The following is a 27,102-nucleotide window of genomic DNA, read 5'->3' as shown; positions in this document are numbered from 1 at the left end:
CGGGACGCGCCCCATGGCTGTAGGGGGATGCTAGGGATAACAGCGGGATGTGCCCCATGGCTGCAGGGGGGGATGCTAGGGATAACAGCGGGATGTGCCCCATGGCTGCAGGGGGGGATGCTAGGGATAACAGCGGGATGTGCCCCATGGCTGCAGGGGGGGGGATGCTAGGGATAACAGCGGGATGTGCCCCATGGCTGTAGGGGGGGATGCTAGGGATAACAGCGGGACGCGCCCCATGGCTGTAGGGGGATGCTAGGGATAACAGCGGGACGCGCCCCATGGCTGTAGGGGGATGCTAGGGATAACAGCGGGATGTGCCCCATGGCTGCAGGGGGGGGGATGCTAGGGATAACAGCGGGATGTGCCCCATGGCTGTAGGGGGGGATGCTAGGGATAACAGCGGGATGTGCCCCATGGCTGCAGGGGGGGGGATGCTAGGGATAACAGCGGGACGCGCCCCATGGCTGCAGGGGGGGATGCTAGGGATAACAGCGGGATGTGCCCCATGGCTGTAGGGGGGGATGCTAGGGATAACGGTGGGACGAGCCCCATGGCTCCGGGGGGCCGATGGGGATAACGGTGGGACGTGCCCCACGGCTGCGGTGGGGGGGGCCGATGGGGATAACGGTGGGACGTGCCCCATGGCGGGCGAGAAGCCCGGGGACTAGCTGCTTCTCTAAGGCCTGACACAAGTGACGCCACACGCAGGCGCTGCGCAGTCCCCGCCCAGGCCGAGGCCTCTCGGCTGTCACGCGGCTCCAGCCTCCGCCCGTCCCTCACCAGGGCCAGCCGCCCGGCAGGGAAGTGTCGCAACGCCTGACAGGAAACTTTGCCGTGGGTACGACAGCGGCGGGCTCGCTTTCCGGCCGCTGGATGAGTGGAGAGTGGGAGCCGAGGAGGAGCTGACGAGACGCTGGGGTTAGTGGCCGGGGCGGGAGGAGGCCGCGAGGGGGACGCGGCCCGGCGGCGGGGTCAGGAGCCCGGGCAGCCGCCGCTGGCGGCGATGTGAGGCGGGGCCGGGGGCCGGCCCTACCTTTGTTCGCTCCGCGCCGCCCCCGCCCGGCCCGGCCCGGCCCGGGAAGCGGCTGCCCCGTCTCACGCTCTCCTTCTCTCTGGGTCTGTGTCGGTCTCTCTTCTAGGACATGGCCGAGGTACCGCCCGGGCCGAGCAGCCTCCTCGCCCCGCCGGGGGACGCCCTCTCCCCCTTCCCCGGAGGAGGGGGGGCCGCCGCCTGCCCCGGGGCCCTGGACGAGGAGGAGGAAGAGGAGGGCGGCCAGGAGCAGCCGCGAGGCGGCGGCAAGGGGGGGCCGCAGCCGCAGCCGCACCGCCTCCTCCACCACCACCACCCGCCGCATCACAACCACCAGCTCAACGGCCTCATCAGCCCCGAGCTGCGGCACCTCCGAGCCTCCCTCAAGAGCAAGATCCTGAGCTCGGAGGGGGCCGAGGGGCCGGAGAACAAGCGAGCCGGCAAAACAATGGGCCCCGGACAGCCGCCGCCGGCCGCAGCCCCGTGCTCATCCCCCCTCCCCAACCACCTCCCCGAGCCCCAGGCGAGGACTGCGCCCCCGGCAGCCACAGGGGACAGGAGCCAGCCTGCGGCTGCCACTGCAGCCCGCAATGGACTGGCTGGGGGGCCTGGCCTGGAGGAGGACGAGCCGGAGGAGGGGGATGAAGGGGAGGAGGAGGAGTCCCTGCTGCTGCTCTCCACATCCTTAGCAGCAGGCTGCAGTTTGAAAGGCTCGGGGACGGACTCTCCTCCCGAGGAGGACCTAACGATACGATACGTCCGGTATGAGTCCGAGCTGCAGATGCCCGATATCATGAGACTGATCACCAAAGATCTGTCTGAACCCTACTCCATTTACACGTATAGGTATTTTATCCACAACTGGCCACAGCTTTGCTTTTTGGTAAGTGGCGGGGGAGGAGGGAAGACATTGGGAAGGGTCTAGGGTCGAGGGAGCAGGTTGGAAGGGGGTGGAATTTATGGGGAAGCTTGAAGTGCCAACTGATGCTTTTTCATGGTCACGGGATGGAGAGAGGTCTGGAAATACCCTGTCTTATTTAGCAGTGATGTGCCCTGCGCACCTGTGGTGCTCTGTGTAGACAATACAGAAAGTATACATAGTTACACGCATAAATGAATGATTCAAGTAGAGTAATGGGGTTTTCACGTGGGACTGAGACCCAGGAATTCCTGTGTTCTAAGCCTGCCATTGACACTGATTTTCTTTGTGACCTCTTGCAGTTCATTTCTTCATTCTCTGCCTCAGTTTCCACTCTGGTAAAATTGAAGTAACAGTACTTAACTAGCAAGTCTTGTGAGTTAATTTGATAACTTTTTTCAAGATACTTTGGACTGTTTTGCACAGCAATTCACTTGTAAGATATGGTCTGAGTTACATTGTAAATGTAATGAGATGGACAGATTTCATGGAATTGAAGCTTTTGCAAACATCAAACTTTTTATCTACAAAACTAGTCGAAAATGAAACACAAAATACAACTATCTTCTAGTGCAAAAGTCACAGTATATGTAAAAACATAATAATTGTCATGCTATGTCCAAATACTGTGCTAATAACACATCCAATCTTGTTTCCTGCCTGTTATATTAGACTAATAGTCCATTAGCTGCCTTTGTCAGTGGCTTGAACGTCTTTATCTTAAAGAAAACATTGTTAGTATTAAGTTCTAAAGCCTTTTTAGTAATAAAAAGTTTAGTGTTATACACTAATCATATGGGGGTGAGCCCCATATGTAAGTTGTCTAGAGAAACATTTGTGCCTCAATCCTGCAGATGTTTCTGCATGTTGGACTTTATGCACGTGAATACTTATGTTTAAAACAAAGTATGTGTGTAAGTGTATGGCCTTGATCCTGTAAACATTGTCCTTGATGATAGATTATAGGTAGTTTCCATTTACACAAGGAAAGCCAATATTTGTATGAAATCATTTTTATAAAAGTTATCAGGGTGAAATGAAATTAAATACAAAGTAAAAGAAGGAAAAACATTTTATGGATCTTTTGGGAACAGTTTAAAGACTAGCTATTACACTACAGACAGGGTGTAACTAATTTTGTGGAGGCAGAAGTTCTTTCTGATAAGTTATTAAACTCTTTTCCTTTATGTACAATACTATTCGTTAATCACACGTGGCTTGCAAATATTCACTCGGGAATAATTATTATTACATGGGACTAAGATGTGACTATACCTTTACTGTGGATTACTGGTGCTTACGTGCTTATATTTTCAGTGTTAACCTTGGGCGTAATTTAATGGTCTGTACTAGAGTTTCCAAAACAGTGGGTCTTATGACCCCTACAAGGGGGTACAGTAGGGTTATGGGAAGTTGTGCAAAACGTGTGAAATTGTTAAAAATGGATATACAACAGAAGCCTTATAACGATGTATCCTATTTGGACCACCATATTGTTGAATGTAAGAACCTCAGTTAGTGGTTCGATGCAGAGTAGTGCAGGATGTTCTTCTGATAAAATAGTATGAAGTCTGTACTTGGGTGTGTCTAGATTTACCTTATACAAAACAAGTCCTATTAAAAGCACTTATGTGACATGAAACTCCAAGTACCCATATGTGCACACGGCACTGAATTGGGATGCTGGATGTGTCAGCAGAAATCCGTCCAGAAGGCACTGTTGAGCATTGCATGATCATATAGGATATGTTGTTTAGTCTGTGGAGCTCAGTTCTTGCCAAGGAGTGATTTAGGAAGACTGTTTCATGAAAAGGACAGTGACAAGTCATTCAGTGACATCCTCAAAGAAAATGTGGGAATGTGACACATGAGACATGGTTTTACATCCGTGGATTCAAAACCAGCATGTAGAGTGCTCTGAAGTGCTGGCTGTGGAGCTATAAAGTCTTTAAAGTGATTGCAACATCAAAGAGGAAAGAAGAAACCTCAGGTTTATCTTTAAGGGTGTGTTTTGGGAAAACGTGAAGCCTTAAAAAAACAACAAGACTTGAGTACTCAAACTGGCAATGTTGATACAGATATACTTCAGATTTGGTATCTCTGAATCACAACAGTGTAAAAGCACATACAGTTGTGGAAAACTGTATACTTGTGGCTTCAAATGTTAGTCTAATGCAGCTAACAAATTGAAAACAGTGCTGTTATCAAATAAGTTTGTTTCGTGTTGTATTAGTAACATTGATGAGGATGTTCAAAAGCAGCTGCTTTCAAAACTTGGGAAAAGAGACTTCTTAAGCCTTTCAATGTGCTGAATCAATTGATGCCTCTGATACAGCACAGATTTTAGCATTTGTGAGGTTTGTTTTTAAAGGGTCTGTTGAAGACTTGCTTTTTTGTAAAGCTGAGCCATGTACACACAACAGACAAATGCCTATTGAGACATTTCGGGAATCAAAGTTTTCCACATTTGTGGGGAGCATTCTATTGTAATTTGCATGAGCAGTGTCAAGATGATAACAGGAAAGAATAGACACCTGGTCCTGCAGAACAAAAACATCGCATCCAATGCTTCATGGCTTCATTGTTTTTCCTACACAGCAAGAACTTGGCAGTTAAGAAAACTCCACAAAGATTGCACCACTCCTTTAAGAAACTTATAGAGAAGTGAACTTCTTAAAAGTTGTTCAGTGAACACCTGACTGATGGGTTCCCTTCACCAGCAACTTCTTTCATGCTGAAGGGAGGTGGCTTTCACAAGATAAAGTGCTAAGTCCACTCTCAGTTAAGACCAAGATGGCATGTTTTCCTGAATCATCCCTTGCTGAAACCTTCAACATGTTGGGCAACATACTTATCTAACTAGTTGACATCTTTGGGCACCTAAATGAGCAGAACTTTCTCTTTGGGAGTGGACTGGGAATGCTGCATACATGGTTGCTAAAGTAGAACACTTGGAAATTGGCCTTCATGAGTGCAAAGAGGAAACTTTGAGGTGTTTGCTCTTATTTCAAATGTATAGGGCATTGGTTTCTTACAGTTTCAATCAGGAACTTATAAATTAAAAACTGAGGGAACTTAAAACTCAGCTGGGAATATAGTCCTGTAACTGGCTTTGGAGGGAGTAGGGGGGATGTTGGATCACCGGCTCTTTCATCCAGCATGTGATTGATTTGGCTGCATTGACTAGGCTAGTGCAAGTCATAAGAATGGCCACACTGGATAAGACCAAAGGTCCATCTACCTCAGTATCCTGTCTTCCAACAGTGGCCAGTACCAGGTGCTTCAGAGGGAATGAACAGAACAGGTAATTATCAAGTGATCCATCCCCTGTTGCCCATTCCCAGCTTCTGGCAAACAGAGGCTAGGGACACCATCCCTTCCCATCCTGGCTAATAGCCATTGATGGACTTATCCTCCATGAATGTATCTAGTTCTTTTTGAACCCTGTTATAGTCTTGGCCTTCACACCATCCTCTGACAAAGAGTTCCACAGGTTGACTTGTCATAGGAGGGGCCCATCAAACTGACAGTCTTCGCCCATGACAAGACCCAACAACTGATTTGAGTTAGGAACTCGGATTTGTGACTATCGCTGATAAAGTAGGCATTCATCTTAAGTTGCAGATGCCTTGAAAGTGTAATTTTTTTTTTTTTGTTCTCATCTGAGAGTCCAGTTTCTCATCAGTGATGGCAATTAAAAATGAAGTATGACAATCGTTTGTCAATCAAAAATGACTTAAGACCACATGTTTTTCCCCAGTTCAGCCTTGTGTGAAACATCTTTAATTAGAACAGGTTTATCCATCATACAAAGTTGTGAGCATATTTTAAAAAAAAATTGTAGCGCCTTTTAAACTTTCTAGTTTTGGGATGGTTAAAGTTACAAAACTTCTCCCATTTATGGCTGCCATTAGAGGGCTTAGGGAAGGTGTTTATTTTAGTTTAGAAAGCGGAAGTTAAACAAACCCATGTCTATTCCAAAGATTTGGTAAAGTAAGACATGTTGCTTAATATATAGAAGTAGATTTCCTTCTGATTATTGATACCTTTTGCAAATCCCCCGTCCCCCCCCCAAAACAAAACAAAAAACAAAAATCAGCTGTAGATCCTACTCAAGTTCTATACTTCTATGGGGTTCTTAACTTCATGTTATTAGCAGTAGGAGGAGTTCTATTTAAACTAAATTCTACAAGTTCTAAAAGTAATTTTTTTGTACTTCCAGTAAAGAGATTACAGGTGTTCGGATATAAATCCCTAATGATTGTAACTGAGATTTTTATGGTTACTATTATGTTGCTCTTCTGTATCATATTCCCTTCAAGGATCTCAAAGCATTTTATATTGACATAAGACCTCATAAGACCCCTTTGAGAAGTATTCCCTCCTTTCCAGTGAGAAAAATTAAGGCATTGAAACTGAACCATAGAGAGGCCAGGAAATTGTCCAAACCTTCACAGCAAGGTCACTGCAGAGCCAGGAATAGATCCTAGAACACCTGACTCCCAGTCTTGCACTCTACCACAGCTATTTCTTTTTGTATTTCAACTTAACTCAGTTAAGAACACAAGTTTCTCCCAGAGCTTGTTACTTTTTTAACTGAAATACTTTGTCTGTTGCTTCTGTCTATCTAAGGTACTTGTATGGTCCCCAGCACTGTATCTGAGCACCTCTCAGTCTTTAATGTGTTTGTCCTCACAATGCCTTTGTGAGGTAGGGAAGTGCTGTTATCCACATTTTACAGATGGAGGAACTGAGACACAGAAAGGCTAAGTGACTTTCCCAAGGGCAGACAGGAAGTCTGTGGCACAGCTCTCAAGTCCCAGGCTAGTGGCCTAACCGCTAGACCATCCTTCCTCTCTTTGCACAGTTGGTGATACGATAGCAAAACCCGAGACACATCATGTGGCTCCGAAAGGTGCTAGCCTTTGGTTTCAAGACTTAATTGGGTTTTTATTTTAGTTAATATTCCAATCCATATGTAGAAGCAAAATGTAGACAGTGTAGTAATAACTCTTGCAATACATGGATGAGATTAAATCATCTCTTTAGTTAAATATTTAAACTTTCTTGCTTAAGAAAACAGGTAACAAATTATTAAATTGAATTTATGCATGTTAACACTCTTTGAGATTTAGACTAATGTAGGACTGAAAAATAATCTCACAGTACAAACACCTTTAGTACTGGAAATATTTAATACTTGGTTTGTAGAGTTGGTATCTTGGGGCCAAAATCTGCTGTTAAAAACTTACATGTAATTTCACTGGGAGCTGCATTCATGTATTTGAAAGCAGAATTTGGCTCTTAATCATTTGCTTTGAAATGATCCTGTATGGAAATTTCACTTTTGCTTCAGTCTGTTTTTATTTAGGCTGTTTCCACTTTCCTCTTCAGAATGCCAGTGAACTAAACTGTTAATTTTACATGCTGGAGTAGGCTTTTCACCTTTAAGAGGGAAAAGGGAACTAAGGCCTGGTCCCCACTAACCCCCCACTTCGGACTAAGGTACGCAAATTCAGCTACGTTAATAACGTAGCTGAATTTGAAGTACCTTAGTCCGAACTTACCGCGGGTCCAGACGCGGCAGGGAGGCTCCCCCGTCGATACCGCGTATTCCTCTCGCCGAGCTGGAGTACCGGCATCGACGGCGAGCACTTCTGGGATCGATCCGGGATCGATTTATCGCGTCTAAACCAGACGCGATAAATCGATCCCAGAACATCGATTGCCTGCCGCCGGACCCTCCGGTAATTGTAGACGTACCCTAAGGGCCTGATCCTGCAGTCCTTATGCAAGCAGAATGCCACTGGAGTCACTGGGAACCTTGTCTAAGAACTGCAGGAAAAGGTCTTCTGAAAAACATGTACAATACCACTTTGTTACTTATCACTATTTTCTGACAGTAACCACAAAGATCAGTGAATCTGCAGTTTTGGGTCACTGAATTGCTAGATCAGTAATGCAGTTTTCTTTTTAAATAAAAATGAACACTATTTGTAGCCAATGGAACGTGGGTATATACATTTATTATGTCCTGTTTATATCGAATTTCACTTCTCTCAAAATGTATCAATTATGTTATCTATAAAGTTTTCTGTATGATTCTAAATGAACAGTAATTTGCACCATTATGTTCTTTTAAAGGTAAGAGGTGTGTGTTTGCTTTAAATCAAAGTGTGGGATCACATCAGGTACTCTACATCATTGTAGCAGCACTGTTTAAGAGTCTGTCAGTTCTTCCAGTATACAGTAAAAGCTGTTTTATTTGACGCTTCACCAACCAGAAAGCTCTATAAACCGGCATTTCTGATTTTCATTGAAATTCCAGTTTATAGTCTGGTTGGCACGGGGCTGGCAAGGGGTTGGAATGTGGAGTGCAGGCTCTGGGAGGGAGTTTGGGTGCGGGAGGGGGCTCAGGGCAGCAGGTTGAGGTGCAGGAGAGGTACGGGGTGCTAGATCCGGGGGGTGCTCACCTCGAGCGGCTCCCCACAAGCAGTGACCTGTCCTGGTTGCTCCTAGGTGGAGGCACAGCAGGCAGCTCTGCGCACTGCCTCCGCCCGCAGGCGCTGCCCCCACAGCTCCCATTGACCGCAGTTCCCAGCCAATGGGAGCTGCAGAGCTAGCGCTCAGGGCAGGGTGGGAGCAGCGCGGAGCCGCTTGCCGTGCCTCCACTTAGGAGCAACCGGGATAGGTCGCCGATTGCGGGTAGCCACCTGAGGTGAGTGCGCCCCAACCCACTGCCCCGAGTCCCCATTCCACACCCAAACTCCCTTTGAGCCTGCGCACCCGCACCCCAGCTCCCCACCCCCGCCTGCATTCAAACTCCCTTCCTCTTAGTTAACTGTCATTTTTCACTTACCGGCACCCCCCATTTCCCCAACATGCTGGATAAAACAGCTCTTACTGTAATGCCTTATGTTTCTCAGGGCCTGAGCTGCGATATACAAAACTTGCCTTGAGCTGAAACTTGGCATACTAGGTCTTAGTGTTGATGAGGTGTTTTTTCTTTTAAAGAAATGGAAAGAAATCAACTTGATTTGCCTGTTTAAATTATGAAATGCAAAGCAAAACAACTTGTAGGGTGTGCTATATCTCAAAAGTGTCCTCTTCTTCCCCCTTCCCCCTGTTTTTTAAACTGATCTTTTTAAAGCTATTTGTCTAAATTGTAGACAAGTTCTTCTGGGTACATTAAGAAAAAAATTATTCTTGCTAAGTTTACTTTAGAAACTTCTTTCAGTGCTTGATGCACTTTGGGCCCAAACAGTCTGCACACACAGTCTGAATAAAGTGTTGTAGTCAAGGGAATAAAATCTTTCCCCCCATGTCATGGAGCTAATCTGAAACAACTGCTAATTTCTCAGTTGCTGCACCTCTCCCTCAATGGGGGCTCGTGGCAAGTGGATTTGTACACACAATAATAACCCACCACTCATGAGCAGGACCATTAAAAGGACTAAAGGAAAATAGGAGTACTTGTGGCACCTTAGAGACTAACAAATTTATTAGAGCATAAGCTTTCGTGGGCTACAACCCACTTCTTCGGATGCATATTTTTTCCTGAAGGAAAACTTTGGTCCTCATCCTGCAACAGGAGCCATTGGATGGATCCTTGTACTTATACACAGCCTCATTGAGGAGTTCTGTGGCTCCAAGAGTAAGGTTGAGACCTAAAAATGCATTTATATATATATATATATATATATATATATATAAAAATAAATGGAAAAAAGGACTTTTTCTGCTTAGACATTATCCTACTATATTTGTGACATCACCCCCATCCTTGCTGCAGGCTGTAATGTCATAAATAAAGGATTGTGATTTCTCCCCCCTGCCTAATTCTTCAATGAACCACATTATTTTTTTGTTCCTTTCTTCTCTGGCCCAATATATTTCATGTAAAATCTGTGTGAATGCAGTTAGCAATTATAATCACTCTGTCTATTTAATATACATTTAAAATTTCATAACATGAAGTATTTCAGAGTGACTAAGTCATCATGACCATGCCTCTCATGACAAGTGTCACTGGGACTAACTGTCAATGAGGAATTCTTAAGTAAATGAGAACTCTGAATTAAAGGTATTTGAAATGCATGAAATTACTGGTAAAAATACTTTTGTCTGAATAGTTACTTTTCATTCCAGTAACAAGGAAGAGAAACACTTGTTAAAGATAAAACATAAGGGGTTTCATAAGAGCCATTATGTTATTGGGGTTAAAAAATTGCTAACAGAAACTTAAAACAAGTATAGTCTTTCATAGCTTTTGTAAGCAAACATGGAAATTGCATGCAAAAATAAATTCAGTTTGTAGTTTATATACTTACTCTTGACAGAATTCAATTGGATTTTTTATAATTTTGATGGATAATATCAATGTTTATTTTTAAACTTTTTTTATTTTTGTTTACTTTAAATTTTCACAGATGCAAAGAATTATGGGGCGGGGAATGTCAGACTATTAAGTTTCAGAGTAGCAGCCGTGTTAGTCTGTATCCGCAAAAAGAACAGGAGTACTTGTGTCACCTTAGAGACTAACAAATTTATTAGAGCATAAGCTTTCGTGGACTACGTGGGCTGTAGTCCACGAAAGCTTATGCTCTAATAAATTTGTTAGTCTCGAAGGTGACACAAGTACTCCTGTTCTTTTTGCAGACTATTAAGTGACAGACTCTGAGGCTGTTAAAATATAGATTGTCAACTTAACGTGTCAAAATATACAAAGGAAATATCCATAAATCAGAGTTCTGAAGCAGTGTTTTTTGATTATTATTTTTTTTGCTTTGCCTATCTGTACATTTAGATTGTCATTGAGGGAAATATTTTTGTCGGCTTCCATGTGTACAGCGAAATTGTTGATAAAAATCTAATCCTTCTAAGCCTATTTATACTCTTACCTTTACTCAGGCTGCCATGACTTTATTTTTAAATGTGAGTAAATAAGGATAGATCGAAGGACCTATTTCTAGAGTCTTGTCTTGTATACGAATTCCGCTCCCATTGGAGTTCTGTGTGGAATGACTGTAAACTCTGGTTCTTATGTCACTTTGAGAAATACTATAAAGAGTGGTGTTGATAAAGTTTCCCATCTGTACTTTAGATATATGTTTGAACTGTATAGACAATTTTATAGTGCAAGCTATTATTTGTTACTTTTGTGCACGTAAGATTGTAATTTAAAAGGCAAACAAATTCACTTTTTTGTTGTTGGCATTCATTGTATTTCACATACTTAGAATGTACATAGATATTTGTTTGTCTTTAAGGCCATGGTAGGTGAGGAGTGTGTAGGTGCCATCGTCTGCAAGTTGGATATGCACAAAAAGATGTTCCGCAGAGGTTATATAGCCATGTTAGCAGTGGATTCCAAATACAGAAGAAAAGGCATTGGTAAGAATAGCCTCTCCATGTTCTTATTCAAACTCTAATAACCCTGTTGGGATGGTTGTAACTTTTGGAATAGAAGATTGCCACAAAAATAACAGGCTTCTGCAGAGGTAAAAGATTGTTTTCCTAGAAAGCTTTTTTTCTTTAATTCAGAATAACTTGAAGTCGTTTGGAGATTGTCTACACTTACTATTGTGTCTCATATTGTATTTTACAACTTTGGTGTTGCAATAACTAATTCTAGTTCTTTTCCAATGAAAAATGAAGAACAATTTTATTTCATTTTTTACTTGAAACCCCCCCCCCCCCTTTTTTTTTTTTTTTTTTTTACACTAGGAGGCTGTTTACCCAAGAAAAGTCCTATTTTCTGGTAGTAGCAGTCTCCCCAAAACCAAGTCTGGACAAGCAACACTTACTTGCTACCTTCCTGGAGAGTTCTTGATGTGCACTTAAATTCCTGGGTGTATTGAATAATTAGTAAATTTGGCATAAGTCTGAAATGAAAGATACCCTGCCACCTCAGTTTCTCTTGTAAAATATCCGTGCCAAATAGCAAAAGAAATGGATAACTTGTGTACCCACGTTTGCACATAAACCCATTCCCAACTTCCTACTCACTATCCTGGTGAGCTGCTTTAGTAAATTCTTCCTCTGGGTCCTCTTGATCAAATGTGCCACACACTGCCCTTTGGGGAGCCATACATATAGCTAATCACAGCATATATACTTAAAAAAATCTCTTCTTATGAGGCAACCAAATTTGAGATAGTTTGTTGGACAGTTTCCTTAACGTTCATGCCAGGAATTTCTTCCTTGGTATCTTCACTTACCAAATCAACGTTGAACTGCTTTTTTAAATAGGGCATCCTGAAACATTGTCCTCTATTTTGCAGTACTTTTGAAACTCAAAATGTATATGTCAGCATTTCAGGCCAAGGATATGCTTTGCTACTAATTTGTTATGGAGCAAACTCTTGCTTCCTATATGTTTGAAGCCTGTTTTGGTTATGGAGGACAGAGAGCATGACTTGGAACAGAGAAATATAGGACAGTATTGTAAAATATTTCTTTTGTGCTTCTCCCCTTTCTCTTCCTGCAGCTCCTCCAAATATGACACAGCATCAAAACAAGTTTCACCCCGAGGGCACAAACAATCTTGAATGTAGTCTTAGTTTTTTATAAAAGCAAAATTTTGGCAATGTCTAACCTACATAGACTTTCAAGTTTGGGGCCAATAATGACGGCCCTAATATAGTCACAGTAGTATGTAGGGGAAAGGATACAGGGAGATCACGCTCCCTCCTTTCCCTCAAGCACTGTCGTGCAGGAGGCACCCATAATTTAGCTGCAGACGCTTGGGAGCACAAGGGGATGCCAACTAGTGCTACATTTATGTCCACAATGCGTGCAGTCTCTGCATGATTTCTCCCTTTCTCTGCCCCTCCTGTATCCTGTTCATGCAACATCAAGGTAGCACTGGCTTCACTTCTTTTTAAAGTGAAGCAAATCCAAAGTACCTTCCCTCAGTACCTCTCAAGATGTTTTTTTTCCCCACAAAGAGTACCACCACTCAGGAGATTTACCTTTGCCTGTCCCTAGCATATATCAAACTTTGTAAGAGGTTTCATCCTCTATATCTATTTAGTTGGTATTTTAAATGTAAAATCTATAGATCGTTTCGGGGGGGGAGGGGGTTGTTGTTGTTTTTTAAAGAGCAATCCTTTTGCAAGAGAAATGTTCCTCAGATATGCTCAAAGTGGGATTCCAATCATAAGTGCAACAAAAGGGAATCAAACAAGTCTTGACATTCATCTTTATTATGTAAAATATGAGGATATTTTTAAACCTGAGAAGCCTGTTTATAACACCATCCTGACAAAGAAAAGACCTTCAGATTCCAAGGAGAAGCCTGTATATGTTATATAATACCTGTAGACCTATTATATTGTTATGGGCGCCATGTAGAAGTCTTTGCCAATACAGAATAGTTAGTATATGTTTAAAGGCAATTTTAATGCCAAAACCTTGAAAGCAAACAGTGAATCTGCAGTCTAGTTTCAGGTATTTTGAATGCCTATTATATGCCAGTGTGCTGTGTATTGAAATGGAATATGTGGATGTAATTAATATATATATATTATAAAATTAGTCATCTGTAAACGGTGATTCTCTGAATTTAGATCTCTTTTAAAAATCTATACCTGTATTTTACTTTAATGCTATTAAAATCTATTTTCCAGGTACAAATTTGGTTAAGAAAGCTATTTATGCCATGGTTGAAGGAGATTGTGATGAGGTAAGTTTTTATAGGTGCTCAAAAATTTTGAGGGAGTACTCTATGCAGTGTTTGTGTTCTTCTCCATATCCATGCATTTATTTTATAGGCATTCTTGGTTTTCTTGTAAGCAACTCTTCCATTTATTGTAGGAGATGGGATACCTTCAAAAAGGCAAACTGAGGAGTATTTTTGAAACTTAAGTTTAGTTAACTATAACATAATGTACAAATAATAAGAGTTAATACTTTTGATATTTATTACACTAAACAGTTAGATACATCTACTGAAATTTGATTCATGTGCTCCGGGCTCCCAAACATTCTAAGAATAAAGGCCGCTGTTGAACAGAGAGAGCTTGTTTTGGAATTTGAGTTGTTGTTATCCTGAATCCTGAAGAGTTAGTACATGTGAAGTTAAACACTGAAACCGTATCAACTGTAATACTGTAAAACATGGTCTTATCAGAGTATCATCAAATTATCCAAAAGAAATCCATACAGAGTACTTCCCAATAACATAGAATTATCACAAAATCATAGAAGTGATTTAGTGTGTATTCTCTTCAAAGAATTTAGTAAAACTATTGCAGTATCATAAAATCAAACTTTACTTTCTGTATCCCAAATTTTGTTAATATCCCTTTTTATCTTTTTTGCAAAATTTTTCCAACTAGATGAAAACTTATGAGTTCTATTATAAGAAGTAACTAATGTAGTCTTAATATTACTGGGTGAAGAGGAAAAATAAGAGAGGGAGAGAATAAGGTTCTTCACAGGCTGCTCTGTTTACCCCAGCTATCTATTCCTTAACACACTTTCCTCCACCCTGTAGTATAGAACCATGAACCTGTTGTCCTTAATGTAAGTGATTTAAAACAGTAAATCATCTTCATAGTTCCTCAGGGAGGTTAGCCAGTCCTTTGATCTTTCTTGGATATCCTGATTAGCTGTGCACCCTGCTATTGCAGTATTTAGGTATATTGTGAAAATTTGAACTAAAAATTGCAGGTTTTCTTTAAAAAACAAAACAAAAAAATCCCTTCTAGAATGTACTATATTTTGTATCTCTCTCCAAATCAAGGCTACTGATAAAACTCTGCCACTTTTTCTATAATCTCTTCGGAATCTTGTTCCTTGTTATCCTCCTTATTGCCAATATCTTAGACTATGCCATGGTTAACGCTCATCTCAATTACTGCATCCTCTTCCTCTGGCCCTCTCATTTCTGGGATTGGGGCTCTCACTTATAACTTATGTGCTTCTGCTAAAATAGTTGTCCTCCCCCACAGCTCTTACCTCTACCTTCTCCTTGAGTTGTCTTCAGATTTTGTTCGATAGCTCATTCAAACCCTCCTTCTCCCCAGGGCCCTTCAGAGCTCTGCTCTAACTGCATGTCCTTTTCTACCACTTGTCTGCTTATGACTTATGCTTTGGCAACTTAATGAAGCTTGATAACTCTCCATTTCCTTTTCCCATAAGCAGCTCCATGTCTTGACCCATGTCGTCCTCTATTCTTGAAATATACTTCCTGATCCTGTCACTATACATCCCTTTCCTTGTTCAAATACCTCTTCAGTACTTCCTCATTTTTATCAGTCTTCCGTTGCTGATCTCCAGTATGGCCTTGAATTTGATCGCTATTTACAGATAGATAGCAATATTTCCCCCATTACCATAGTATCTAAGCATCTCTCAATCTTTAATGTATTTGTCACAACAGCTTTGTGATATAGGGAAGTGTAATTATCACCATTTTCTAGATGGGGAACTGAGACCCAGATAGGTGAAGCAGCTTGCCCAAGGTCACACAGGAAATTTGTAGCACAGCAGGGAGTTGTAACATGATCTCCTGAGTCAGAGGCTAGTGCCCTAGTCATCCTTCTTCACTAATAAATGGTTATTTTTTTAAAAATGAGAGGAACTAACAAGACACACACATAATATTAAGTACATCTCATGAGTTTTTCCTATTGTAATCTTTGTGTTCCTTGTCCCATACCCCTTATTGTTTGTATTTCTCACTGTGTAAAATTTAATGTCGACTACAAGATCCTCAACACATGGACCCTGCCATTCCATTTTTGTTAAATGCTATGCCCCTCTGCTGTATAAATAATTTTCCATGTTAGGTCGATTATATAATTTTCAAACTGTCCCATTAAATGTGCTACATTCTAGGTTTCATTGTGATTCATTATTATGAGATATTAATATATATAAATGATCTACAGTAATATAGCAAATATGTCTTGATATTTTTTCTCTTCCTTGGCACTAAGTCTGGGCGTAGGAGACTTCCTCCAGATGCTTGTGATGCAACAGTAACAACTTTGGCTACTTGAACCTCCTAATATATTTCAGAAAAGTTTTCGCTCATGACCAGGATTGGAAAAATCCACAGACCTACTCATCACTGGAGAGTGGGAAGCTTCCCCTGATGAGCGAGGAAGCCCATATCACCCATTTCTGCAAAATTTAAGTTTTTTTTAATTCTTATTTAAGTTTCTAGTCCTTATGATTGGTACATAGCCAGGCAACTATGAAATGATGCAGCATTACAGCTTGTCTTCCTGAGCCTATAGATTGCTGCAGTACCTCTACTGCTGTTAGGTTTTTTTCCCAATCAGTGGCAGAGAGAATGGAACAAGATATTGTTCAGTTTCACTGCTGCAACTCAGAATACAATGAACAGTAAAGGAGGAAAAATGTAAAAAATCTTATTTTTGTTCAAAAGTGTGCTTGAAAAATGAGCATGTTGTCCCATGTGCAAACATCAGTTTTTCCCAAGTGCCTGTTTGTTCACCCACTTAAATATGTTTAGATGCATCTTTGAAACTTTATCCGTAAATCTTACCTTGGAACAAAGGTGAGAAAAGTACCATGTTCCCAGTAATACTTGGGCAAGTAATCTGACAAGTTTGTACAATACTTTTCAAAGTATTGAAGAGCAAGGGGTAGATCTTAGGAAACAGTAGGTGAACTGTGATGTACATTTAGTACCTAAAGTATATGGTGCTGCCCATTTGTGGTGCTTGAAAGTTTGCCGCAACAGCATAATGGTAGCTGTCAAAAGTTTCATCTCTGTTTTGTTTGCTGGTGGTAACAAACTAGGCAAACATACAAAGTCCCAAGGTAGAATAGGATATCTGATGCCTTGTCTACACTACCGCGGTAAGTCGACCTAAGTTATGCTACTCCAGCTACGTGAATAACGTAACTGGAGTCGACGTAGCTTAGGTCGACTTATCACGGTGTCTACACTGTGCTGCGTCAACGGGAGACACGCTCCCGTGGACTTACCTTACTCATCTCATTCCGATAGAGTAGACTGGAGAGCGCGCTGCCGTTGATTTAGTGGGTCTTCATCAGACCTGCTAAATTGACTCCCACTGCATTGATCACAGCTGCGTCGATTTCCGGTATGTGTAGACGTAGCCATTTTGAGCTAGAGGTAAAATTTAAGTCTGAAGAATGTACCGTTAGCAAAAGATTACTTTAAATTAGTGTTGAGGTGTGTAAATTTAACATTCTGGCAAGTCCCTACATTTCACTAACGTAATCTTTGACATTATGGTTTCCTGAGATACTTAATGATAGTGAATTTTGATGATGATAATTCAAGATTGTGGACTAAAGTTTTTGGGGAACTAAATGAGCCAAGTTTATAGTAGATTATGGTAATAAGCATAATTGACTGGCATGATCTGAGAGCAATATGTAGAAAATGTGGTCTACCTGAAACAATTTTAAAAGCTATGCCTCTGAAATACATAATTACATGAATTCCTGTGACTGTATTTGCATAGCCCCAAACTGTGCTAAAAGTGAAAACTCAGTGGTTTGATAAAAAGCCAAATATGTCTGTCTCTTTGATTTCATGACTACTCAATTGCTTAGGTGCTATAAGCATTTCATTAGTAAAAATATCTTAGGAGGATATTTTCAATGACGTTCAATTGGAGTTGGCCACTTAACCACTCTGGGTTTGAAAATTCCCCTTAATGCAGATCTGGCTGAAAAATTGTAGCATTTAGGGCCATCCTGTAGATTTGCTTTCCCTTCTTGAGGGAATTTGATTCTTTAAAGGAAAAAAATGGATTGTTCGTTAATATCTAATCTTTCATAGTAATCTAAGTATAACGTTTAGTACTTGCACAGTGTCTCACATCTTCATAGCACTGTATAACTGCTGACTAATCAAAATAAACTGGCAGTACATGCTAAAAATACTTAACATTCTCACAATTTTTCTGAAAGTTAGGAAAGAAAATGGCTTATACAAAATGTGAAAAGGAATTGCAGCTTTTCACAAGCAGCCTCACTGAAATAGATAACATGCCACAGCTGAAAGTCACCATGAATGCTATTACCAGCTAGGTTGGTCTTTAGCGTCATAAATACACCTACTAAACAATAAAGTGTGACACTTTACTTCTCACTGGAATCACAACTTTAAGTCAGCAAAACTTGAGAGTCCAGGAATCTAGTTGCATGAAATGTTGCATCATAATGTGGCTTTTTTTTATTGTATATGTTGTAAAGGATGATGTATGATGTCATGAAATATTTCAGATTATTCATAGGAAATATGATCTTTCTTCAGAAAATTTATGCGTCTATAGAAAATACTATTCTGTTGATTGAGATGGTCAAGACTCATGCAGTTGGACAGAGGAATGATGATTCTAGGTTATTAAAAGAATTAACAGGCATACTTGTACATCGAAAGCATATTGGTTGTAGGAGATGCTCTAGGACAGAAGTGAGCGGGAACACTGATCACACAGTCTTGCATTTGAAACTGAATACAGATGCCCCCGACTTACGCAATCGTTCCGTTCCGGAAAGCCTTGCGTAACTCAATTTTTGCATAAGTCGAAAACTTATACCCATACATTACGCAAAAATTTCCGCAACTCAAAAATCCAATTTCTGGATTATGGAACTTTTTCCATAAGTGCGAACTTGCGTAAGTCGGGGAATGCCTGTACAGGAATGGGACAAGTCTTTGCACAGCCACACGCCTCCAAACCAAATGAAACATGAACAAAAACAACCAAGAGAATGTAATTGGGCTTCTTGACTATGTACAGAGATACATTTCAGTATCACTTGCTTATTGTTTATTCAAGCAGGGTGACTTAGATCCTCTTTGTCTGCAAGGTACATATATCTTGTCTGTTCAGTGTTTAATATTAAACTTTTTTCAGCAGTATATTTGATCAATTTTATACTTAATTGAAGGTTAAAATTACACTAGATTACACTAGCCTTCTAAACTGGAAGTATCAATAGTAATGAGATGGCATGGTCCAGTGGCCAAGGCACTGGCTAGGAGTAACGAGGCCAGGGTTCTATTCTTGGATGAACCAGTAATTTGCTGTACTCTAATTATTTAATCTATCTCCTTCAGTTTTCCCATCTGTAAAATGGGGACAAAAATACTTAAACCCTCAGGTTCCATGGTAATGGGTGTTATAAAAGAACCTAGATAGAGCTGCTGTTGCTTTGTAGAGCATCAGAAGTCAGCCTTTTTGTTTTTCTTCTCCACCCTAAAATGCTGGCATTCTTAAAATCAGAGCTCACTGCCTTATTTAATTTTTCAGTAATTTTTCACTTTGTCTGACGCTATCTATCCCTTCTTATGGTCTGATGTAAACAAGTGTACTTCAATATTGTCTGTTTCATTGTGTCTTGGAGAATGGAGAACTGAAGTATTGGGATTCCAGCAAACCTGAATTTCAACATTTAACCACTCTTAAATAAGTGCCTTGCAGGTGTGGTTGGCAGCCCTTTGGCGTTGCTTGCAAGTCATCATGAATATGCAAAGTTGAAACTGGACACAGTGATGTTATATTACTCCACCAAGCTGCTAAACTTCAGTGAGAACAAATGCTGTTTGTAGACAAAGTGCAAATGACAAGGAACTTCCTACTCTGTTACTTCTGTGGGTCATATTTCCTGACCTCTACAATGCTTTGTTTTAATCCTGAGCTCAGAAGCAATTTAAAGCTTTTAATTGTAATTAAATAGAAAATAAGCATTGATTCTTTAGTTCTAAGTTACTACTATTTCAATAAGTGATTGAGTCAATGTTTATTTAATCAATTCAGATTAATATGGTAGTACTAATGAGCCCAGTCAGAAGTCCCGATAATATGATTCCAGTGAAGTAACAAGGTGTATTAAAAACCAGAAACTCAATGTCTAATTCTTCCCAGGAGGCTTAGAATTGAATTAACATGTCTCACAAATACAGATACAGCAAACTGACCACCATGTTTTAATCACCCTGGATATTATTTTTTTTATTTTACGTCACTTTGTCTTTGCTTATTTAAAAAAATGAATTATTTTAGCCTTCTCTTCCTTTTAATTTTCCTGCTGTGCCTATCCCAGGACGTGGTTTATTTGTGGGGGGATTAAGGTGGGGATGAATGGCTGGAATATGTGGTCAGAGATGTTTTAGATTTGGCCATTAGTCAAACTTGTAAATTTAATGGATAAGTATTACGTTTTAGTATATGCATTCAGAGTTCATGGTGAGCACATTTTAAGTAAATGAAAGTGGCTGCTCTTACATTTGGGCCCTGTCTTTTCCATTGTCTTGTATTTTGTGTAGCCATTTCTACCTGTGCAAAGTGGATGTGAAATGCTACAGTTTGACAGCACTAGAAGCTCTTTCTTGAGCTTCAACAAGAGAGGTGATTCATAGTTTATTGCAAATATTATGCAAAATGTTGCTTTAATTCCGTGGTCTCTATACCATGCGCATCATTATAGTATTAAATGCTTTTTATATTTAATATGTAAATTCACTTGATCATGGATTAATCTGTAGTCTGAAGAGCTTATCATTTTCATTTTGGTGAGCAAGTATTGTGTGTTCTTGTGCATACACAGGCCATTTTTAGTGTTAAATAAGATCCACTTGAGTTTTGGTTGAATATTGTGAAATGTGTGTGTATTTTACAAATTTAGATGAGAGGGCTAGATTCTTTGCTGTGCCAGCGCTCTGCTGAGTGCAGCAGAAAAAAGGGGAAGAAGAGTGGAACCAACGCTGATTTTATGACACCTTTGTACTCCTCCATGCCTGGGACCAATTTGGCTCTCAGTGTAACTTGGGCCAGGCTCAGGTTTGCTGTAAATTATACATGGCTGCCATACTTTCCAGGGGACATTTCCACATCCAGCAATCGCCAGAGCACAAGGGAATAGAAAAAAACAGCTTTCCATGCTCAACCTATGCCAGGACTAACTGGGAGTGGTGTAGGGCAAACTGTGTGACACTCAGGAATTTCCCTATATAGAATCACAGGACTGGAAGGGACCTTGAGAGGTCATCTAATCCAGTCCCCTGCACTCATGGAGGACTAAGTATTATCTAGGCCATCCCTGACGGGTGTTCGTCTAACCTGCTCTTAAAAATCTCCAATGATGGAGATTCCACAACCTCTCTCAGCAATTTATTCCAGTGCTTAACCCCCCTGACAGTTAGGAAGTTTTTCCTAATGTCCAATCTAAACCTCTCTTGCTTCAATTTAAGCCCATTGCTTCTTATCCTATCTTCAGAGGTTAAGAACAATAAATTTTTCCCTCCTCCTTGTAACAACCTTTTATGTACTTGAAAATTGTTATCATGACTCCTCTCAGTCTTCTCTTTTCCAGACTGAACAAACCTAACTTTTTCAATCTTCCCTCATAGGTCATGTTTTTTAGCCCTTTAATCATTTTTGTTGCTCTTCTCTGGACTTTCTCCAATTTCTCAACATCTTTCCTGAAATGTGGTGCCCCAAACTGGCCATAATACTCCAGCTGAGGCCTAATGTTTGCATTATGCATCAATTAGTGTAGACAGGCAACCTGTGAGCCTGACTCTGCAAGGTGCCAAAGGCATCCCGTGCTTACAATACTCCTGGTAATACATCCCAGAATGGTGTTCACTTTTTTTTGCAACAGTGTTATACTGTTGACTCTCATTATGCTTGTGGTCCACTATGACCCCCAGATCCCTTTCTGCAGTACTCCTTCCTAGACAGTCATTTCCTATTTTGTACGTGTGCAACTGATTGTTCCTTCCTAAGTGGAGTACTTTGCATTTGTAAGTAGGATGAAATTCAATAAGGACTTCAGACCATTTCTCCAGTTTGTCCAGATCATTTTGAATTATAATCCTATCCTCCAAAGCACTTGCAACTCCTCCCAGCTTGATATCGTTTGCAAACTTTATAAGTGTACTCTCTATGCCGTTCTCTAAATCATTGATGAAGATATTGAACAGAACCGGACCTAAAACTGATCCCAGCGGGACCCCACTTGTTATGCCCTTCCAGCATGACTGTGAACCACTGATAACTGGTTTTCCAACCAGTTATGCACCCACCTTAGGATAGCTCCATCTAGGTTGCATTTCCCTAGTTTGTTTATGAGAAGGTCATGTGAGACAGTATCCAAAGCTGTAGTAAAGTCAAGATATACCACATCTACCACTTCCCCCATCCACAAGGCTTGTTACCCTGTCAAAGAAAGCTACCAGGTCAGTTTGACACTATTTGTTCTTGACAAATCCATGCTGACTGTTATTTATCACCTTATTATCTTCTAGGTGTTTGCTAATTGCTTAATTATTTGCCCCATTATTTTTCCGTGTACAGAAATTAAGTTGACTGGTCTGTAATTCCCCAAGTTGCCCTTATTTCCCTTTTTATAGATGGGCACTATAATTGCCCTTTTCCAGTCTTCTGGAATCTCTTCCGTCTTCCATGACTTTTCAAAGATAATCGCTAATGGCTCAGATATCTCCTCAGTCAGCTCCTTGAGTTTTCGAGGATGCATTTCATCAGGCCCTGGTGACTTGAAGACATCTAACTTGTCTAAGTAATTTTTAACTTGTTCTTTCCCTATTTTAGCCTCTGTTCCTACCTCATTTTCACTGGCATTCACTATGTTAGACATCCAATCGTCCCCAACCTTCTTGATGAAAACCGAAACAAAGAAGTCATTAAGCACAGCACCTCCGCCATTTCCACATTTTCTGTTATTGTCCATCTCTCCCCTTCTCCCTCCCTCCCCCCCCTCCGCCCCCCGGTCATTGACCTGTCCTTGGTCTTCCTCTTGCTTCTAATGTATTTGTAGAATGTTTTCTTGTTTGTAGAATGTTGCCTTGGCCTTTGTAATTTTGTCCCAACATACTTGTGTTATTTGTTTATATTCATCCTTTGTAATTTGACCTAGTTTCCACTTTTTGTGGGACTCTCTTTTGATTTTTAAATCACTAAAGATTTCTCCTGGTTAAGCCGGGATGGTCTCTTGCCATACCTCCTATCTTTCCTACGCAGTGGGATAGTTTGCTCTTGTGCCCATAATAATGTTCTTTGAAGAACTGCCAACTATCTTCAATTGTTTTTCCCGTTAGACTTGCTTCCCATGGGATCTTACCTACCAAGTCCTTGAGTTTGCTAAAGTGCATTCTTGAAATCCATTTTCTTTATTTTGCTGTTCTCCCTCCTACCATTCCTTAGAATCATGAACTCTACCATTTCACGATCACTTTCACCCAGGCTGCCTTCCACTTTCAAATTCTCAATAGAGCAGAAAGCAGCCATTTTAGGGGTCCTGGATCTGCCTAGAATTTTGTTTTGATTTGAGTTTGTACTTCTTTTTCTGTACATAAAAAATGTTCATGTAAATACTTGTTTTAACAAATGTTCATGAAAAGCTAAACTTGGATCTGTTGCCAAATCTGTTTAATCATGTTTTGGGCAAAGTGTAATTAGTTTACAAAGGTTAGAGCATTCATTGAAAGAACTGGTACCATGTGACTTAGGTCCCTAGCCATTCAATTTGAATAATAAATTCCAAATATCAAATACTTGATTGAAACAATACAGCAAACAGATGAAATTTGATTACACAAAACTTTAATTGATGTTGAATAACTGCAACATTTTTTAAAATTGGGTTCTATTTGGACAATTAATGAACAGAAAAATTAAGTTCTATCAACAAATTGTTTATGGGTAAATTGCCCTCCCCCCCCCCCCCATTAGTCGATTAATCTAGAAGAGTTTTAAAACCGAACAGATAGCTGTGTAAATAATTTTTCTGAAACAATGCAACTCTTCTCAGAATTGACTTATTTTTTTCATTGTCTTTAAAGGTTGTCTTGGAAACAGAGATCACAAACAAGTCTGCTTTGAAACTTTATGAAAATCTTGGTTTTGTGCGAGATAAGAGGCTGTTCAGATACTATTTAAATGGAGTTGATGCACTGCGTCTTAAACTGTGGCTGCGTTAAAAGAAACCATCACATCAATCAACTGACTTCCCAACAACACAGAGTTGTCCTTTGCATGCAATGCAATTTGTACAGAATTGCTTTGCAGGTGGACTTAGTAATTTCCATGCAGCTCTTATTTGTCAGTGTCTCATTGAGTGTCGCACATATTTGTTGCACTTTGGCATGGCGCATTTGTTCTGAATTAAAACAGATTGTTTCAAACTTCGAGTTCTTTTGGTACCAGCAAGATGTGCCAGTTGATAGCCAAGATATGTTCATTCATTTGCAAGTCTACTGACTGTATTACATACATAGTGAACACTTGATCAAAGAAACTGTATGTGGAACGCAACGCTTGGTTCCAGAAAAAAGCCAATGTAGATTGTAAAATTCTATAAGTATACTAACATTTCATACAAAACTTGCCATAGTTTTCTGGAAAAAGGCTTCAATTTTAGGTTTTATTTTCAATATTGAATTTTCCATTCTTAAATATTGGTACCTCAGTGATTAGTGAATGAAAAAATGTATTGTAGGGTGGGGTGTGTGTTACAATGAGTAACAGTAACAATTAAATTGCGTCTGCCAGTGCCTGTATAGATAAGTATATTTGTCTTCACCTCTAATTTTTGAGTGCATGCTTTTTTTCTTTTACTTTTTTCAATTGTCTTTGCAAGCAAACTTCTGCTTTTATTTAAATTCTGAATTTGGTAATAAATTATTTCAGATTTTTATAATTTGGATACTTCTCCCAGAAAAGGGTTTGGAAAGCCCATCTTTTCTTATAGCAAGAAGTGTTAAGCTATTTTGAAAAACCTTGAGTAGCTGCTAAAAAGAGAACCTGATGTCACCAGTAAATCTCTGCTGGTTTTGGATGCACTTTTTCTTTAAAAGAGGGATTTTAAAAAATATATAGAAAATTAATGTAAATTGGTATGATTTTATTTAATCAAAATTATCGCTAGAAGCTCTGAAGAACAGCTATTTTAAAATAGAACAATTTTTTCACTTTGATTTGGTTTCAGACTGCTTTGCTTCAGTGTTCTAAAATGCTTCAATCTTCGGTTCTAGATCTTTGAAATAAATGTCAAGGTGTATTGTATCCATTTTTAGCTGCTCTCACCTTCTCAAAACTTATTTGAGCTAAGTTATTGTGGGGGGGTTCTTTTTTTTTTTTTTTTTTTTTTCCCCCGCCCTGCCCCTTTAAAATAAATGTAGCAGGGAAGGGACTTCCCTTTTTTAAATGGGATACATAGGTCTTCCTAAAAGCTGTCAACTTGTTCAGCAGTAATGCTGTGTGTATGTTCTCCGGATTGACCAATGTGATATATGACCAATTTTATAAATGGATTGTATTTCATCCTGAAAAAAGATGACATTGGTTTATTTATATAAGTGGAAGAACCTAGGCAGCCCATGAAAAAAGGATGAACTCTCAATGAGTCTGCTCTTCTGTACTGAGTGTAATCTTCAGATTTGCCTTATTACACTGTGTTTTTAGGGTTTGGTTAGAGTCATGTTTTTTAATTGTTATAATTACTGTACATTTAAAAACCCTACCTCCTGTAATGTTTGGAAAACATCCCCTTGCAGGAAAACTGGATTTAAAGGAAAGCCAGCCTTATTTTGCACAGACAAACGTTCACATGGTGACAGGCATTTCTCACCATGTACAAATTGTGAATTGTATTTGAAAATAAAGATTTTTTTAAAATTAAAATTGGCACGTGGAAGTTCTCTGCTTGTGGACACCATTTGTGCTTTTCACTTTTTCCATTTCTAAAATGAAATGAATCCTCTAAAATGGTGCCAGAATCAATGTAAACTGAAGACTCTTATTTACAGAACAGGTATGTTATGGTCAGTGGCAGTGCATGTTTCCACCATACTGCCCTGTAATGTAATTCATGCTTGTTCTGATTCAAAAACTTCTAGGGATAAGAATATTGTTGACTCTGCTTAATCAATCATTGCTTGGCCTCTTGTGAATATACTGTCAATAGGTGCCAATTGTAGTTAAGATTTCAGTAATATGGACTTCAGTCCACTAGAAACTGAACCTTCACCACAAACTTAATTTCCCATAGGTGTTTTAGTGTCCTATCAAATGGTAACTGCTTTGGTTCATTTGGCACTAATGATCCAGAGAGGAGATGCTTCATGTCCTGTTACCAACTGTTGGAGACTATGGTAGGGGGTCCAGTGTTGGAAATTGCAAACCAGTCTGTCTTGTTTCATTGTTTAAAAAACGGCAGAAGAGAAGTCCTTTGCTGGTCAAATCTGAAAACACCTACTGTTTAAATATTAAAAGCATATTAAAACCTAGCTTACAATAGCTCATACAGGCTGTTGCACAAATAACACTTTTGAGCAAAATTCAAATACAATTCCGTCTAGCTGTGGCAAGAAGTGGTTCTCACCATGCAAACTTTCAGAATGCTGAGCAAAATGGGGGTAACTTTCTTTTAAGAGTGCTGTCTACAATAGTCTAATATTGCTACTGTATATCACAGAGTTCACTACAGAAGATACTGAAGCTGTACACATTGGTATTCAAAAAACTGGTATAGTCTCACTTTGTTGCCTGGGGGGGATGTCATGAATTTGCAACAAGATGAGAATGTCATTAACATGAAAACAGTTCAAATAGTACTTCAAATAGAGTCTAGCAAAAAAAGGCATAATCAGGGTTTCTTGGGGTTCTTTGTCTTTGTTGCCAAGACATGCTCCCTGCCCCTTTTTTGCATTGACAAATCTAAACTAAGGAGTTGGTATTAAGTCACTTTTATGTTTAACTTTATATTGCCTGAAATACTGCTATTGGCTGACATGTCAGAGATGTGTGCATTACAATGCTTAAAAAAGAAAAAAAGTTACGACTATCAGGTTCACCACTAATCTAATTGGCATTGCATAGCGCATCACAGTTTCAGTGCACCACAAGACATCGCTAAAACTGAGTGCTAAGTTACCAGGTTTTCAGGTTTTGTAGAAATGCGACCATAAATTATATTGGAGTTCAGGGCTCAGGTGGGTAGCTAAAAAATATCAAGTGTATCTCAAAATATTGGACTGCTGTTTTGAGTGGATTATGTTCTTCTGTCCTTTATCCTTTGGCGAGAACAAGAACCAGTGGGGTTATGGAATGTGCAAGCTGTCTAAATAAGATGCAGTCAAATAAAATATGGTTAAGTTGTTTATGCA

General features: G+C 40.2%; 1 protein-coding gene across 2 annotated transcripts; it reads left to right on the top strand.

The window, feature by feature from the left end:
• Nucleotides 1–793: 793 nt before the first annotated feature.
• On the top strand, nucleotides 794–27,102 carry NAA30 (N-alpha-acetyltransferase 30, NatC catalytic subunit). Of its 2 annotated transcripts, XM_054026390.1 has the most exons (5): nucleotides 794–921; nucleotides 1,143–1,916; nucleotides 11,222–11,345; nucleotides 13,583–13,638; nucleotides 23,779–27,102. In XM_054026390.1, exons 2-5 carry the CDS (start codon nucleotides 1,146–1,148, stop codon nucleotides 23,914–23,916), a joined length of 1,089 nt encoding a protein of 362 aa, XP_053882365.1. In that variant the 5' UTR covers nucleotides 794–921; nucleotides 1,143–1,145; the 3' UTR covers nucleotides 23,917–27,102. The 2 variants fall into 2 exon arrangements, with proteins under 2 accessions (XP_053882365.1, XP_053882364.1); XM_054026389.1 differs by lacking the exon at nucleotides 794–921 and having other exon boundaries at nucleotides 941–1,916.

This window comes from Malaclemys terrapin, chromosome 4 (assembly GCF_027887155.1).
Source record: "Malaclemys terrapin pileata isolate rMalTer1 chromosome 4, rMalTer1.hap1, whole genome shotgun sequence".
NCBI lineage: Eukaryota > Metazoa > Chordata > Testudines > Emydidae > Malaclemys > Malaclemys terrapin.
This window is presented reverse-complemented; position numbering and strand designations above follow the sequence as displayed.

What these genes read in the sequence shown, in the direction of transcription:
- NAA30 (XM_054026390.1), top strand. Translation starts at nt 1,146, where the DNA reads ATGGCCGAGGTACCGCCCGGGCCGAGCAGCCTCCTCGCCCCGCCGGGG. An exon ending in ATACAGAAGAAAAGGCATTG is followed by an intron (nt 11,346 to 13,582) that starts GTAAGAATAGCC and finishes TCTATTTTCCAG; the next exon opens with GTACAAATTTGGTTAAGAAA. An exon ending in TTGAAGGAGATTGTGATGAG is followed by an intron (nt 13,639 to 23,778) that starts GTAAGTTTTTAT and finishes TTGTCTTTAAAG; the next exon opens with GTTGTCTTGGAAACAGAGAT.